At 34.1% G+C, this 16,423-nt stretch overlaps 1 protein-coding gene across 5 annotated transcripts in view; it reads right to left on the reverse strand.

Annotated features, from left to right (window-relative positions):
* Nucleotides 1-16,423, reverse strand: part of CACNB2 (calcium voltage-gated channel auxiliary subunit beta 2) — a 162,554-nt gene that overhangs the window by 16,233 nt on the left and 129,898 nt on the right. For 3 of the 5 annotated variants that reach the window (XM_088150431.1, XM_007422420.3, XM_088150435.1), the window contains 5 exons: nucleotides 16,136-16,272; nucleotides 13,982-14,058; nucleotides 7,456-7,589; nucleotides 3,969-4,049; nucleotides 3,294-3,352 (listed from right to left, as the gene is read on the reverse strand). In XM_088150431.1, coding sequence (XP_088006557.1) covers nucleotides 3,294-3,352; nucleotides 3,969-4,049; nucleotides 7,456-7,589; nucleotides 13,982-14,058; nucleotides 16,136-16,272 — 488 coding nt within the window. Of the gene's footprint in view, nucleotides 1-3,293; nucleotides 3,353-3,968; nucleotides 4,050-6,804; nucleotides 6,867-7,291; nucleotides 7,312-7,455; nucleotides 7,590-13,981; nucleotides 14,059-16,135; nucleotides 16,273-16,423 lie in introns of all 5 variants that reach the window. The other 2 variants (XM_088150432.1, XM_088150434.1) reach the window with 2 other exon arrangements.

The following is a 16,423-nucleotide window of genomic DNA, read 5'->3' on the forward strand; positions in this document are numbered from 1 at the left end:
CCATTGAGCATATAATATGACATTTCCCCTCTGAACAGCAATCTGCTTTCTTAGTGTTACTTTTTGTTCCTGTCACATTATCATCACCTTTTTTACTTCTCCATATTTCCAGTTTGAATCCACTCATAACAGAATAAATATTTCACAATTTCTTTGACTTATCATTTTTACCAGCTCCTACTTTTGAAAATGACTTTAGAAATGTTCAAAAGTATAAAGTTACGGAAAACATAGAAACAGTATTTACTGTAAAGTCTAAGAGTTCTGAAAGTTCTGAAGATCTCTTTACGAGCACTCAGTGCTACCACTAGAGTAGGTGGACAGGAAAGTGAGAGAGAGAGAAATGGGACGGTTTGTGGCAAAAAATACCCTTTGTTAATTAGACCCACCAAGAGCTATTTCTATGGGAGAGAGGATCCTGAAGTATTAGGAAGTATAAAACAGATTATATTATGAAGAATATTTTTATGATGGTGGTGAAACTCTGCCAGAAATGTACAGAAGGTAGCTCATTAGAGACCTGAGGACCTTAATTTCGCTTTATATATTATACAATGTAAAAGTTACAGTAGTGTGTGTGTGGGGTATCAAATCTGAAAAGATGGAAGACAAAACATCACAACACAATCTCCATTCTTTTTGTAAGTGCATCACAGAAACATTCAAAATGGGCAGGTCTTCCATTGCCAACCTCTATCTGCCATCCTGCCAGTTTTGACACACACCACTTAGCCACCCAAAGTCATGTATGATTGATTGATTGATTGACAGATTACAGAGAAAATTGAACAGTGAGATTTATTCCACTGCAAAGTACCATTATCTTATTTGGATTTACTTCTTCAGTAAAGAAATAGCTAAAAATAGATAATAAAATTGTATAACAAAGCTAAATGATTAAAACGTCATCTTAGTGAGTTTGTGATACAGTGATCAAGATTATTCCAAACAGTTAGCTTTTAAATTATTAGGTACCACAGACTTTTCAACTCACCAAGTACAAGGTCTATGGGTTCAAATCCCGTTAAAGGGTTGAACATAGAATATTTAGTATGGAGGATACCTATACCTGAACAGTCCCAATAAGCATGACTCTGGTCGTATAGTGCCTCCTACTGGCCAGTAGCTAACGTAACATCTAAAGCTATGTAAGCCCCCCCACTTTAAGTGGAGGCAGTCCAGATGAGGTCCAGAGCAATTTAAAATAAATTACAAAGCTCTCTAGCATGACAGCATACAGGGGAAAAAAGAAAGGCATAAAAAGATGGGCGTACTTGCATAGCTTCTATAAGACCTCCCTTCCTGAAAGCTACTGACAGCCAGATCAAAATAGCTATAAAACTAAAGGCACTGTACAGGTAGTCTTTGGTTAATGACGGTAACTGGGACTGGAATTTGTCACTAAGCGATGTGGTTGTAAAGTATGTCACGTGACCATGCTGCTTAGCAGTAGAAATTCCGATACTTCTCATTGCCATCGTTAAGCGAATCACCACAGGTCCTTAAGTGAGGACCTCATGTGGTTGCTATTTGCAACTTCCTGCCACCTTCCCCATTGACTTTGCTTGTAGGAAGCTGGCAAAGAAGGTTGCAAATGGCAATCACATGACTGTGGAATGCTGCACTGTCATAATTGTGAGCTGGGTGCCGAGTGCCTGGATCACAATCACATGACTGTGAGGATGCTGCGACCAACATAAGTACAAGGACTGGTTGTAACTAACACTCATGCAGCACCACCATATGTTCAAACAGATGCTGAACAAGTAGTTGACAAATGAGAACCACCTGCACAGTCATCAAGTAGAAAGCCTGTGGGTTCAAATCCTGTTAAAGGGTTGAACATAGAATACCTGTTATGGAGGATACCTATGGCTAAAGAGTCCCAATAAAGACGAAACCAGTTGTGTAGTGCCTCTTATTCGTCAGTAGCTAACATAACACTTTTCAAATGTAGAATGCAATGACAAGTGAGGAAATGAAAACTTTGTCACGCAGCACACCTAGCTGACATTGTCTGATGCTGAAACAGTTCAATAGTTATATCCAGTTAGTTCTTAGATGGGAGACCCGTCAGAAAATCCTAGGGCTATAGGCTAGATCAAGAAGAGAAAGTCTCAGAAGGCGGCAATGGAAAACTACTTCCATATTCTTGTGTTCTGAAATCACCAAGGGTGACAAAAATTTCTCTCACATTTAAGAAACAAACTGAATATCTGAGGGAACTATTTGAAGGCAAAAATCTTTCCGACCTCCTGTGCATATACAAGACCCTATACGCACATGAAGGACTCATTGGATTTTGTGAGTGCATTTCAAAAGGGTATCAAAAACATGGGAGAATTCTGACTGATGGCATGTAAATGGATGAAATATTTGGTATTGGTAGTGAGGACACATTTAGCTTGGAGAAAAGATTTTTTAAGAAAGGACGTGATAGTAGCTCCCTTTTCTACATAGTTCTGTTGCAGAGCAGTGCACGTAAGCAACCAGCAACATTCTACAACTTTCTTCCAAGCTCTGAACTGAGCCTGAGGAGATCAAATATCTATCTGGCATATCATCTGATTACCCTTGGTAGCCAACCAAGGAAGATGGGGGCCATGGACCCTCCAAGGACTGTACAGCAGCAGCTTTCACTGAAAGTATATGGCCACTGAAATCATCATGACTAGTAACCACTGAGATGCTTTACCCTCCACAAATTTGTCAGTTTCCTTCTTTAAAATATGCAAATTGGTGGAAACATAATACTGAATACCATAATTTAGCTACTGGTGGTGACTTCCTAAATCTTACATCACTCAATACCACTGCAAAATCCCCAACTCTACCCTATAAAGTTGGGGGTGGGAGTGGGATCTCTATCCACTTTCTCCCTACCACGCATAATTTTACAAGCCTCTATCATGTTCCCTCAGTGTTTTTTCTTAAATGGAATTATTTCATTCATTTTAAATTCTACCAGTAAGTTTTACTACTATAGTGCCTACCAGATTTAATCTTTCTTAGTTGAGTATCTCTATTCTTTTTGCTCTATACAAAACCAAAATAGGTGTGCAGGTAACCATGTGGATTCAATTAATGTGTATATTTTTGACACGTAAGTAGTTACTCCTATATGCTATATGGTAAGATACTTCTTTTCCTATTCATGGACCAACAATACCTGCAAATAACCAACAGAATATCATAACCAGAGTCTTGGCTTGAAATCAGGGAAATGCAGACAAAATTGGGCAAAACAGACATATTAATTTCACTTTGATTTAGACTATATTCTTAGTACTTACCGCCCTTCAAATCTATGTTTTAAAAAATCAAATAATGCTTTTTGCATCATATCCGTCACCTGGAATAAAGAAAATATTCATATGTCATGATAGATCTGGATAAAAAATGTATGATTTTATACTCATCCATTTTCAGCTTATTTTGATTCATAATAGAAAACAAAAATAATGGTTTCAATGCCGTTCTCCTTTCACCCACAATTTCAAAGTGGCATTTGTTGTTGTTCAATCATTAAGTCGGGTCTGACTCTTTGTGACCCCATGAACCATATTGCGCCAGGCCTTCCTGTCCTTCACTGTCTCCCTGAGTTTGCTCAGTTTCATGCTCATTGCTTCAGTGATGATATCTAACCATCTCATCCTCTGCCTTCCTCTTCTCCTTTTGCCTTCAATCTTTCCCAGCATCAGGGTCTTTTCCAAAGAGTCCTCTCTTCGCATTAGGTGACCAAAGTATCTGAGCTTGAGCTCCATTATCAATCCTTCCAATGAGCAGCCAGGGTTGATTTCCTTTAAGATTGACAGGTTTGACCTCCTAGCAGTCCAGGGGACTCTTAAGAGTCTTCTCCAGCACCACAGTTCTGTACCTACAGAACCTACAGTTCTGCATAGTGGCATAGCAGCCAAGTGGCATAGTTTTTAATAAAATGAAAGAAGTTAATATTATAATATTCCTACCTCATATCCCTTTAAGGAAGGCCCCACTAAAACGACGGGTCGCATAGAAGGCACTACATCATACGGAGGGATGTGCTCTGTCTGATAAAAATTAAAAACATAATTCCAACATCTAGTTTAAAAAAAAAAAAAGGTTTATTCTTCACATGTGTTAATTTAACAGAATTCTGAGTGATGTCACCAAGGTCAAAAAATACTTTGCCTGAGACTTTTCTCAGAAAACATTCTAAAGCTATTACTTGAGTATTACTGATATTTCCAAGAATGTAAATGCTTCTATCCAACCTTATTTACATAGTGAATTTAAATTATATTTTGAAACGGAGTCGTCATTTAGAAGTGCCAAGAGAATGACTGTAAAAGGACCATTCCAAAAAAGTATATGAAGAGTTCATTGAATCTACAGAATTTCATTTCCATCTATCACTCAAATCTACCAAAATACAATCAAAGGATCTCAAACAATCTCTTAATATCACTGAGAAGTATGGACAAGAGGAAACAGAAAGGAAAAATTTCAAGGTCTCATCCATCAATATAAATTTGAAATTTATTAAATCCTAATGATGCTATTTTGAAATCTCATTGCCCACATGCTGACAGTTAAAGTTTCAGAACTAAGTCCAATGGTTATAGGAATTCAGAAATATGGCTATAATTGTACACTTGCTAAATGCTATAGAGAAACCAGTGCAACAGTTTTTTTCTTTCTAGATGACTCTGGTTAATATCTGAAACGTCTTGAGGTAACACATACTAATTCACAGATTACCTTCTTTATATATCATGCAAGTTATGTATGAATAATTGATCATTAATGTGTAAATTTATAAAACAATTATATGAAAATATGGTAAAAAGGTCATGTATTTTGAGGAAAAAGAGCAAAGTTAAAACCACCCAAAGTGCTCATTTTGAAATTTTGCTGCCTTCTTGCAGAGTGCAAAATGTGTCAGATTCAAAACCACCAACCTGAAAAGCTTAAAGGTAGGTATGCCAGATCTATTTGTCAAGGGCCTACATAGTATAAATACGTAAGTCAACATCACAGAATGTTGTCATGTTCAGTATTGCAGTACTGAATACATCCGGAGCATAGCCCCAAGAAAAGCAATAAGGTAGGATACAATTATAAGAAAACAAGGACAAACATAATACAGCAACAGCACAAAATGCCACGCAAGCAGCAGTCTAAAGCAATCTATCACATGAAACATATATCTATGTCAGAGTTTGTTTTCATGTAAATTCACCACATAACTGATAATGTAAGTAGAATGATATATAGTGCCCAAGGCATCAAAAGCATGTGAACTTAAGTTTTTACAGTGCCAGATCTCTCTTAATGGTTAGAAGCAAAGCCTATTAATTCGTTGTGTATAGAAATGCACTATTAGAATTATTCTTGCTATGTATAATCTTTTGCATGCATTATGTATCAACTTTTAGAACTATGTTATGACCCTCTTATATTTAGCAGATCAGTGCCCTGCTGTAATATGTCCATGTCTTATGGTGACTATCTATAAAAGCCTCACACTAATCATAACCCTTGAAAATTAGGGTAAGTAGGTACAGAAATTACCTTATTTGATGGAATACTGGTAGTCGTTAAAATCAATTGTATGCCAGTCTTCAGCTTTCCCCAGCTTTAATTAACTATGCTGTCAGTGGCAATATGTTAAGGGACTGAAATGGACTACAAGAGACATTCCCTTCTATATTACTGTTTCAAATTCATTACACAAAGCTAATGAGGGTGATTTTTCCATCTGATCGGTATGCTTTGATTGTATCAGTGAGTTAATTAGAGTGTCCATCCAAATTATGGTGAACAAATGTCAACATATCACAGCAATTACCATTGCACCTGGCAAATTTGTTGAGATTTTTGAGAACTCTCTCTTACAAAAAAGACGGAATTAAGAATAATTAATAAGCACTGCTATCACCAATAATCTCCATTCCTGATAAGGTACAATCTTACTGACATCTACTTAGAAGCAAGTCTGTAAAATTCAGAATTTTATAGTATTACTAAGTTTCAGATAGTTGTGTACATAATTGCTGTGTAAAACTAATAAAAGGAACAGAACTATATTTAAAAGAAAATATAGATGCAACTGCAATAAAGAATATGATTTATTTGTTAAACTCATACTTTGTCTCAACAAGATGTACCACTGGGGACCACTAATTTGATCAATTCTACTTCATAAAATAGTTGGCAAACTAGGGATGGCATTGCTGAAGAAAGTGGTACAAAAAAGGGCATTTTCTGAACGTTGAAAATTGTATTTTTAAAAATATAAAGATAGGAAATTTGCTTAGCATAGACTAAATTCCTGGAAAAGTATGTGTATCAGCCTTCTCCAATTTAATGCCCTCTCAATATATTAGATTTCAGCCCCATAATCCTGCAGTTTGAGGCCACGCTGGTTTGAGAGATTATGAGAGCTGGCATTCAACACATCTGAAGTGCACCTGTCTAAGGAAGGGCAATGCTCAGAGTAAGCAATGTAGGAATCTCTCTCTTGAAAATAAACATTAAAAATGATTTTATTAAAAAAAACCTTATGAATTACACTTCGATTGCTTGTAGATAGCAGCTAAATAACAAACTCTATAGGGTTTTTTGGAGTATTTTAAGAGTCCCAGGAAAGAGCAAAAAGATCATGATGATTTATGTATCTGACACCCTATCTATGGAGTACTTTTTGATTAAGAAAGGTGCCACCGGTTTTTGTTATCTAATAGGCAAGATACTACAATAATTGCTGAAGAGAAGGCAAGAACAATGGGAAATAATTTATATATGACAATAGGAAAAACTCACAGTAGACCGCCAAAACAAGTCTGCAGTTTTCCACTGGTCTTGCTCATTTGCAGATTTTGCACCTAGTGGATTAGAAGTTTAAATACTGACTAAATTAAAAATTGCAGGTTCTTTTTAAAGAACAAGATGAGTATCTATTTAGATTTAACAAAAATGAGTTATAAGACTGAATCACAAGTAAAAAATTCTGAAAAAAATGACAAAGAGTAAGCATGCACTAGTGTGGTGCATCATCTGGTCTTGAGGATTTACTTCAATGGATATTTTAAAATATTCCCTCAGCCGCTTATTATTCCATCAAAAAGGAAAAGTACCATAAGCAATTAGGACTCAGATACTCACAGGGCCTAGTCTGCTGTTGTATGGGATCAGCCAGCTGTTTGATGAGTTTATTTGTATTAACATGATTGCATAATATAAACTGTATGTGATGATGCTAATGATGCCAATGGCAGATTAAACATAGCTTCTGTCAGCGCAAACTTACCGATTTCTGTTTCTGCTTAGCTACAGCAGCATGGAAAAGAAACAAAAAATAACAAAGGCATGCACGTTATTGTCTTGTCAAGAGACACAGACAGTCAACAGGACTCAAATGTAACACAGTGCAGTGAGCAGGTGTACAGATGGCATCTTGGAAGTAGGTGTTACCTTCTTAAAGAAGGGCATTCTTTTCTCTTTGGAATGGGGTGATGTGACAGTGTTTGCACTGGGTTTGGGGGAGCGATGGTTTGCTGGAATATCAATTTCTTCTGCCTCTAAACCAGTGGCATCTATATCTATAGCTATATACAGATAAACAATATAAAATTATGAGACAGGAAGGAGAGGAAAATGTTAAAACAATAGTGTTGCATGTCAGATCCATCAAACAAAAGGAGAAAGGGGGAATTCTAAAAAATGTACTATATTAGAATTAAGTATGTACATTCAGAATGATATACTGTATATACTCATGGATAAGTTGAGAATTTTAGGTGCCAAAATACACCCCCAAAATTGGATTTGGGCAATCCACGAACTGGCTTATCTGTGAGTATATATGATAATATATTTTTAAAGTACCTGTATAAACTTGCGGATAAGCCCATGGATAAGCCGACCCTCCAATTTTTAACCAAATTACCATGAAAAATGTGCCTCCCATATATAAGCCAACTGTGAAAATTAAAACATAATTTTGAGGGTCAGCTTATTCATTGATGCGCTTATCCACGAGTATATACGGTAAAACTATAAATTATATCTAAAATCTATTTGGTCATAATTTTTCCAACTTTACCAACAACTCACATATATAAATATATTTTATTTTAAACTGATCATACATGTATAAGGAAATATTTATATCAAACACTGAATCTACAAGCAAGTTCTTACAACCAGTATTATTGGCTAGATATATGAAATTCCAAAATCCAAAGAATAGAGATTAATCAATGGATCAAAAATCCATAGAACAGAGATTAATCAATCTTGAAGAACCATATATCTAATATATCTAATATATGGTTCTCCTTGGAAATCGTATTTCCTGCTGGGATCAAAGGCAATTAATCATAGAAGGCCAGAAACAAAAAACCTAAGCCCAATTATTGCATTCTCTCAAGGAAGGAATGTGCATCAGTATAGCAGGTAAAATAACTATAAATTTAAAAACTTCTCTTGTGTAAATGATAATATACTGTGTACAGAAAGAGTTGTATGCAATAAATTATTTTTGAACAAACTGCTGAACAACCACAACAGTTTTAATATCCATGAAAATCAGATGTAATTATGTGGGAAATTAGACACAGTTACCTAGATTTCTACTTACACAAATTCTTTGCTTAAGTATAAACACTTAAAATATATTTGTATTATGCATATATTAAAGAAACAAGAACAGGTAATCAATTTATTTTAGACACTGCAAAGCATACAAATGGCAACTGAAAAGGCTTTTTAAAAGTATAAATTATAAGGAAGATTTGGACTGAAATTAAGAGCAGCACAAATGCTCTTAAATATTTTTAAAATTGTGCTATTTCATGCAATATGGCCTGATTAACGAGTCAGAAATTAACCTAATACTATCCACGAATCCACATAGCCAGAAATGTGCTCTGTATTTGGATAGCACACTTAACCATTAGGAATAGTACATAAATCATGACCAGAAGCTGCATTACACTAGCCACTTTTGGAAGGAGTGGCTTCCAAATGCATATGGAATTCAACAGATTGGTGACTTAACTGTTTTATAATTAAGTTTCACATGCAAACATAACACTTAGTTATTTGGGAAGTTTTATCCAGCAGTAAAGTAAAATAATGCAACAAGAAGTTTGCTGGAGTGTTGTTGTCTTCCAGAGAGATCCTTGTTTCAATTTAACCATGAGAAGTCTGGCTAATTGAACAGAAGAAATTACATCCAAGGTTTGATTTTTTTTTTCCCCTAGGAAGGCCCACCTTGCCCCAGCAAGTTAAACTTTTTTTTTCTAATAGTCATTTTAACATATTTTAACATGGTGAGTATTTGATATTAATATTTCAGTCACATTGGTTGGTGTTTTGGGAGTTTGTTTTTTAAAATATTGTATGTAATTGCTCTCTGCCCTGACTGCATTATGAAGAAAGGTGGGAAAGGAATCAGATTGCATAAGACTTCAGATTAGTGAGTTCCTTTCCAGGTTCTACCACCACTATTTAAAGCCCCATTACATGCCCTTAAAACACAAAGCATTGATGGGTGATGGAGAATTCAGGACACACCTACTGTGTACCAATCCTTTTGGAATTTCATTTTGAAAGAAATCAAGTTGGCCTTTTGTAACTAGCCTTAAAATGAAAATTAAAAAAAACCCCACTGTTCTATCAAACTTTAAGTGCTTAATATTCTATTTTCATTATATAGTTTTGACTTTGGTTTTATTGCAATGCATATATGTTAGGCTTTCCTATGGAATTCATTAATTTGTGTTTTACTGAAATGGCTACTTTATTACTTTTTGTTTCTGTTGAACTCATGTTGATTGGAGAACAACATGTTCTTTATCCGAAATATTTATAATTTACTCCCAAGGGCATATACAAGAAAATCAAAATCACAAAATATACTTAAAAAGAATAATAAAACAATAATAAAATCAACATTAAAAATAAAAATGAAAATGTAATAAATTTTGCAGTAAAATTAAATCCTATAAAGTATGTTAAAAGCTAAACAATCCATCTGTACCTATTACTGTGGAAATCTATTAGCATCAAAATGAGTTATTTTTTGGTAGGAAAGTCTTGTTTTGTGGATTTTAGACTATTTCTTTCCATTTTTTAAATTAAATATGGCTTGTTATGTCATTTAATTCTGACACATCATCTTAACTACAGTTAGTGAAAATAAGTTCAACTACTTCCCTATTAAACTTGCAACACCTTTTTTGAATAATATGCAAAAGTGGTAGCTTCAATCTCCTCTTGGCTATGCTGGAACAGGGGATGAGGGTAATGTGCCTTGCTGAATCTTGTGCAGCTCATCCTCATAATTGATGACCGCTCCAATAGAAGACATTATGTGCTATTTACTTTGTGTGGTAGAATCAATGTTGCTCAGCTTAGTCACAGGGCTGGGAATTCTTCTAGATAAGATTCTAGGTAATATTCTTCCAGGTAACTAGTTGCAGTAAAATCCTTTAAGAAATTTCTAACTGCATCCAATTTTTTCCCTTTCTTCTCAATCTGGCTGAAACTGCAGATACCTACAATTAAGGAACTTTTCAGATTTTATCAGCACTGAAGAAAAGTATGACACTAAAATGAAAAATTATTAAATAAAGCACAGGCAATCTCCAGTTTAAGAACAAGTTCTGTGCCTAAGGTCTGTCCTTACGTTGAATTTGTATGTAAGCCGGAACAGTATTATTGTGTAATACTGTATAAGTAGCATTAACTACTTCTTGCGTAATTAACTTGAACCATTGTGTATTTAACTCAAAACACTGTGTATTTAACTCAAATTATGCTACAATAGGCTCCGTTCTTAACTATGGGTTGTCTGTAAACCAGGCGTTCTTAACCGGGGGACTACTGCATATAATTTTAAAGAAATTCTAAGAGCATCTTTTCTGTAACAAGAAGAATTATATGATTTGTATCACTGAATCACATATATATAAAATGCCCAATGATAAAACATACTTCAAAATCTCAAGTCTCCTCAAAATATTTGTCTGATTTCAACATAAGATATATACTGAACAGCAGTATTTCATTGTCATGGTTATAATTACTCTGATTGTTTTTATAATATAATATATAAGACATTACTGTTTTGTACTGTTTATGCAAATATAGTAAATTGTGAAAGAATCATACAAATATGTATTTAGGATTATTTTTTTTTATAACTTTTCTTTTTTAATTATTAAACTTTGGTATTCACTTGCCTAAGACAAAATTGATGTTGGCTGATTTTACAAAATTGGGTTTTATAATACACTCAAATGTTAACATAAAAACATTAGTTATATTGTAATTACAGATTTTGAATTCACTCAGTTTTCTTTAATCTCATTTATTATCATTAAATTAATATTATTAACTTTTTTCTTCTTTTATTAGGCTATAGTGCTTACTCAAAATCAGACATATTTTAACAAAATATGAAAACATTCAAGAAAACAGTATGAGGAGCAGTCAACTTTAATATTTCTATTTTAGAGACAGAAAAAGCAAATAGAGATCCATTAGCTTCATAAGCAAATTACAGTAGAAGTTAAGGAAATGGATGAATTCACCAATTCCTTTTCTGCATTTCCTAGATTAAATCTTTTCACAGGAACATGTAGAAAATCCTGCTGGACCCTATTTCCCACATTTGCCAGTAAGATCATAAAATGATATAATGAAAGAGTAACCTTGGAGATAATATATTATTGCCTGTGGGAAACCCACAGAAAGTACATAAGAACAATGACAATTATGATTAGATTAGGGATCCAGCAGCCTTTTATTCCATGGCATTATCTAATCCTTTTTTAAAGCCTTTTAAATAAGCGACCATCACTTCATAAGTGAATTTTGCAGTTTTACCATATTAGACATGTAATACTTAAATGTAAAATTACATTTGTCATTGTTGGGAAGAATCTCTGTGATTAAGATGAATGTTTTACCTAGAATGTTATTTCTGTTTCAGACAATGCCTGTTTTGACAACTGTTGCTCCACTTAAACAATGGTAGAAAGATATATCTAAATTTGTTGTGGCAAGGTAAAAAACCGCGAATCAAGTACAAAGCGTTACAAGATGCTAAAGAAAGAGGAGGTTTAGGTCTACCACCTTTGAAACTGTATTTTGCACCTTGTTGTTTAGTTTGGATGAAAGATTGGGCGACTCCGAGAAACAGGAGGTTATTGGAATTAGAAGGGCATGGCTTGAGATTCGGGTGACACGGATATTTATGGCATGATAAAGTTAAAGTTAATGTAGATTTTAAAAATAATTTTATTAGACATGCCAAATATATTGAGAGTATGGAACAGATACAAAGCTAGGTTGTCTCCAAAGATTCCTTTATGGTTGTCACTGCAAGAAGCATTTTATAGAAGAGAAATGATACCTAAGCATAAATGGTTAACTTATGGTGATGTATTGGAATTTTCTCAGGGGGACTTCAGAATAAAATCAAGAGAGGATTTGACATCAGAAGGTTATATATGTCAATGGTTTTCATATGTACAATTATTAGAAAGACTTAAAGTGGATAAAAGAGCTTTTGGTTTTGAATATGTTAAGACCAAATTTGAAGTAGAATTTTGTACAAATGATGAACATGTTATTGCTAAGATGTACACATTTTTATTGAAATTAGAAACAGAAGATGAACAAGTCAAAGAATGTATGATAAAATGGGCTAAAAATTTTGAGTATAATATACAAATGGAATAATGGGAGATTATGTGGGCAAGAAGACTGACATTTACATTGTGCTACAATCTTAATGAGAATTTTTATAAAATGATATATTGTTGGTATTTGTCACCAGAAAAATTATCTAAAGTGTATAAAGGTACTTCAAATGTATGTTGGAAATGTGAACAAGAAGAGACTTTCATGTTTGGTGTACATGTAAAAAAGCTAAAAAAATTTGGAATCAAATAGATATTTTAATTGAGAAGATTTTAAAGATTAATATACAATCGAAACCAGAGACTTTTCCTTTGGGATTGATGGACAAACAGCTGGAAAATATCCATGGAACTTTGTTTCTATATATGATAACAGCAGCGAGGCTTTTATACGCACAAGATCTGACATTACTTACAATGGAAGAATGGATGGTGAAGCTGATGGAGTTGGCTAAGATGGTGAAACTGACAGCTTTGATTAGAGAAAAGACATTGACATTAATGCTAATTGGAAGCCTTTTTTGGACTTTTTGTGTGAAACAGAAAAAAAAATGAAACTATGATATATGGATTTGATGATTAGAAATAATAGTGGACAACAGAAAAAAAATGAAAGTTATGTTGTAAACTTACAGTAAGAGTTTAATGTAAATTTATACTTATATCTGTTGTAAGGAAAGTCGGAAGTCATTCTTTATTGTATTTCTCTTTCTTCCTTTTTCCTTTTCTTTCTGCACTTTTGACTTTGTTCTCTTTGTTCTTTTTCATTCTTTCTTTTTTTATTTTCTATCTCAAATATTAGTTTTTGTTAGTTTTTATCTTTTTTACCTTAAAATCTAAAAAAGTTATTTGAAAAAAAAGAGAATGTAATACTCTGCATAAAAACAGTACAATTTCTCGTTATTGATGCTAGAATGGTTACAGTTAGCCACACAGAGTTACACCTTTAGTTATTTATCAGACAAACTATCAATTGATACTGGGTGTTGTCTAGTTATTTAGTTAAAAAATTCAGTTAAGCAACCCTCCTGCCTTATACCAAATGAATTTAACACAAACGTGTGAATTAGTTGTAGCAATTCACTATTGAATGCATCTTATGTCACATTTTCAACATATGCACAAAAAAATCTTATTTAAATTATTTGAAATATGAACCTCGCTAATAAATCTTTTGTAAAAATTGATGGCTTATCACTTCACTAAAAAGACTTGTCTCCTGATTGAAAACTGTAAAGTATATGGATATAGGAAAAGACCACAGAAAAGAACATAGGACCCCTTACCAGATGATGGAGGTGTAGACTTTCTGGAACTAGGTACTACGTCACCCAAACTGGATGATGAATTTCCTCCTGATTTACTAGAGTAAATAAACAAATACTCTTTTGATCATCTCATATATTTTCTTGCATCAGCATCAAGAGAGAATATGACAGTTTTCCTTGAATGCTTATAATTTATAGAATTACAGCATGGCAAACCACAAGGAAGATGTAAACAATCTTCTCTGTATGAAGTAATAATTATTCAACCAAGTGCTATAATGTATGGTTAAAATGGCTCCAAAATTCAAAACCCAAATCACAATCAAGATGCCTTTTACTGCTATGCATTTTACCAAAAAACACAGGAATAATCTGAAAATAGAAATAACAGAGGCCTGTGACTTTTCTCCAATTTTTCTAATGGTTCTTCTTCAATGTGATCACTTTCCACAAATGTCACATACACAAGAGTTTTATATGAAGAATGATTTTATTACTGCTGACTGCAACTGATATTTTCTAGTGGTCATTTGTGCAGTCAGATACGGCTTCTATATCTGAACTAAGAATTCTTGGAACTTTCAAGAAATGAATTGGCAGGCTAGCTGGGAAAAGAATTTTACTTTGCTGGAAAGGCTTCAGCAAAGATTTCCCATTATTGACAGCCAATGTCATGAAGAACTATCTTCAGCATAAAGAAGAAGGAGGAGCCCTGGAAGAGATGGTTTGGCCCCCACAGAGCCCTGATCTCAACATCATCGAGTGTATCTGGGATTACATGGAGAGACACAAGGTTTTGAGGCAGCCTACATCCACAGAAGATCTGTGGTTAGTTCTCCAAGATGTTTGGAACAACCTACCTGCCGAGTTCTTTCAGAAACTGTGTGCAAGTGTACCTAGAAGAATTGATGCTGTTTTGAAGGCAAAGGGTGGTCACACCAAATATTGATTTGATTTGGGTTTTTCTTCTGTTCGCTCACTTTGCATTTTGTAAATTGATAAACATAAACAATTAGAATATATATTTTTGAGAGCATTCTTACTTTACAGCATTTTTTCACACCTGCCTAAAACTTTTGCACAGTACTGTATACCACTGATTGAAAAACAGGGAAGAAAAAAGCCTGAATACTGTAAAAATCAGCATGTTTCCTAATCCTTTAAATGTAACAAATGGCAGTCAGTCAGTGGGATTATTTAATTACATACTGGAATTTACCCTGTAGTCCCTGACCTAAGTAATTTTGTATGCATTTTTATAACAATGAAATAATATTGCAGCATCTACTGTGAAATTCTTATAGCCAAAGATGGAGTGACCGCTCAAAGGACATCAAGGGTAGATAAGCAAACAATGTTTTTCATGTGATTTTTTGCTCATGAACATACTCATACAATAGGCGAGCTGAAGCAGTACGGATTGACCTCCTCCACTGAAGTTGGGACTGAACTTCTGATAATCAGAAGGCCAGTTCTAATAAAAGATCTGTAGTTCCAAATGTCAGAAGGGTAGGGAAATGAAGTACCATTATAATGTGCAAGGTTACCTCTTTCCCTTTGATAGCTTCATTGTTTTAAGATAATATAGAACATGAGGAAGGAATTCTAATCAATCAAGCTTCCTCATTCTGTATTGTAAAACAATAAACCAACTACAGATTCATGCCAAATTTTGTTAACTCAGTCACATTGCTAGGATAGAGGTGATTTTCAAGAGGTAGCAGTACTCTCTTGCATGTTCTTGTAGCCACTTAATGTGCCCATGAAATGAATAAATCAATTATTCCACAACGTTTTCCATTTTTCTCTCTGAAGTAGAGATGGTATCTGAACATCAGCAAGGTACAGCTGAGCAAAGGCACTCAAAACCCTTCCATGGGACTCCGCAGGGATAGAAAAGAACAAAATGAATTTTTTTGGCCAGACATGTATCATCAAGAGGTGATATGAACAATCCTATAGTGAAAGTACTGCCTAAACTGGGATATGTAAATAGGAGTCAACATTCTTAGAATTTTCACGTTTCTCCTTTAAATGAAAAAAATGACAACCAAATGTTTACTTAAAAAAACAATTTTGTTTGAAAATGACTGAGCATTACAATAAGCACATTTATCTTTGTTACATAACTTGACATCTCATCACAGATAATTTCATAGGCATTTTAATTACCTAGAGTAGAATTTTCCTTGCTTAGTTTTTTGTTCATGCTGCAGCCTCATGTTTTCTAATTTGACTGGACTTGGTATGAATCCTATTTCACAGCCTTCTTTTACCAATCGTCCTATCCACCAGTCATTGTTAAATTTCTGAAAGAAAGAATGCCAGAATTATTTTATTTGTATTTGTTAGTACCAATATATTTTTGTGCTGCCTATGTAACACAAGACAATTCTATACATTCAGAAAATTCCACTGAGCTCCATTTACTTCCTGGTTAAGTGTACACAGCAACACAGC

This window comes from Python bivittatus, unplaced genomic scaffold (assembly GCF_059951505.1).
Source record: "Python bivittatus isolate LINGU-HERP-01145 unplaced genomic scaffold, Pbiv_v1 ctg000610_np1212, whole genome shotgun sequence".
NCBI classification, from domain to species: Eukaryota; Metazoa; Chordata; class Lepidosauria; order Squamata; family Pythonidae; genus Python; species Python bivittatus.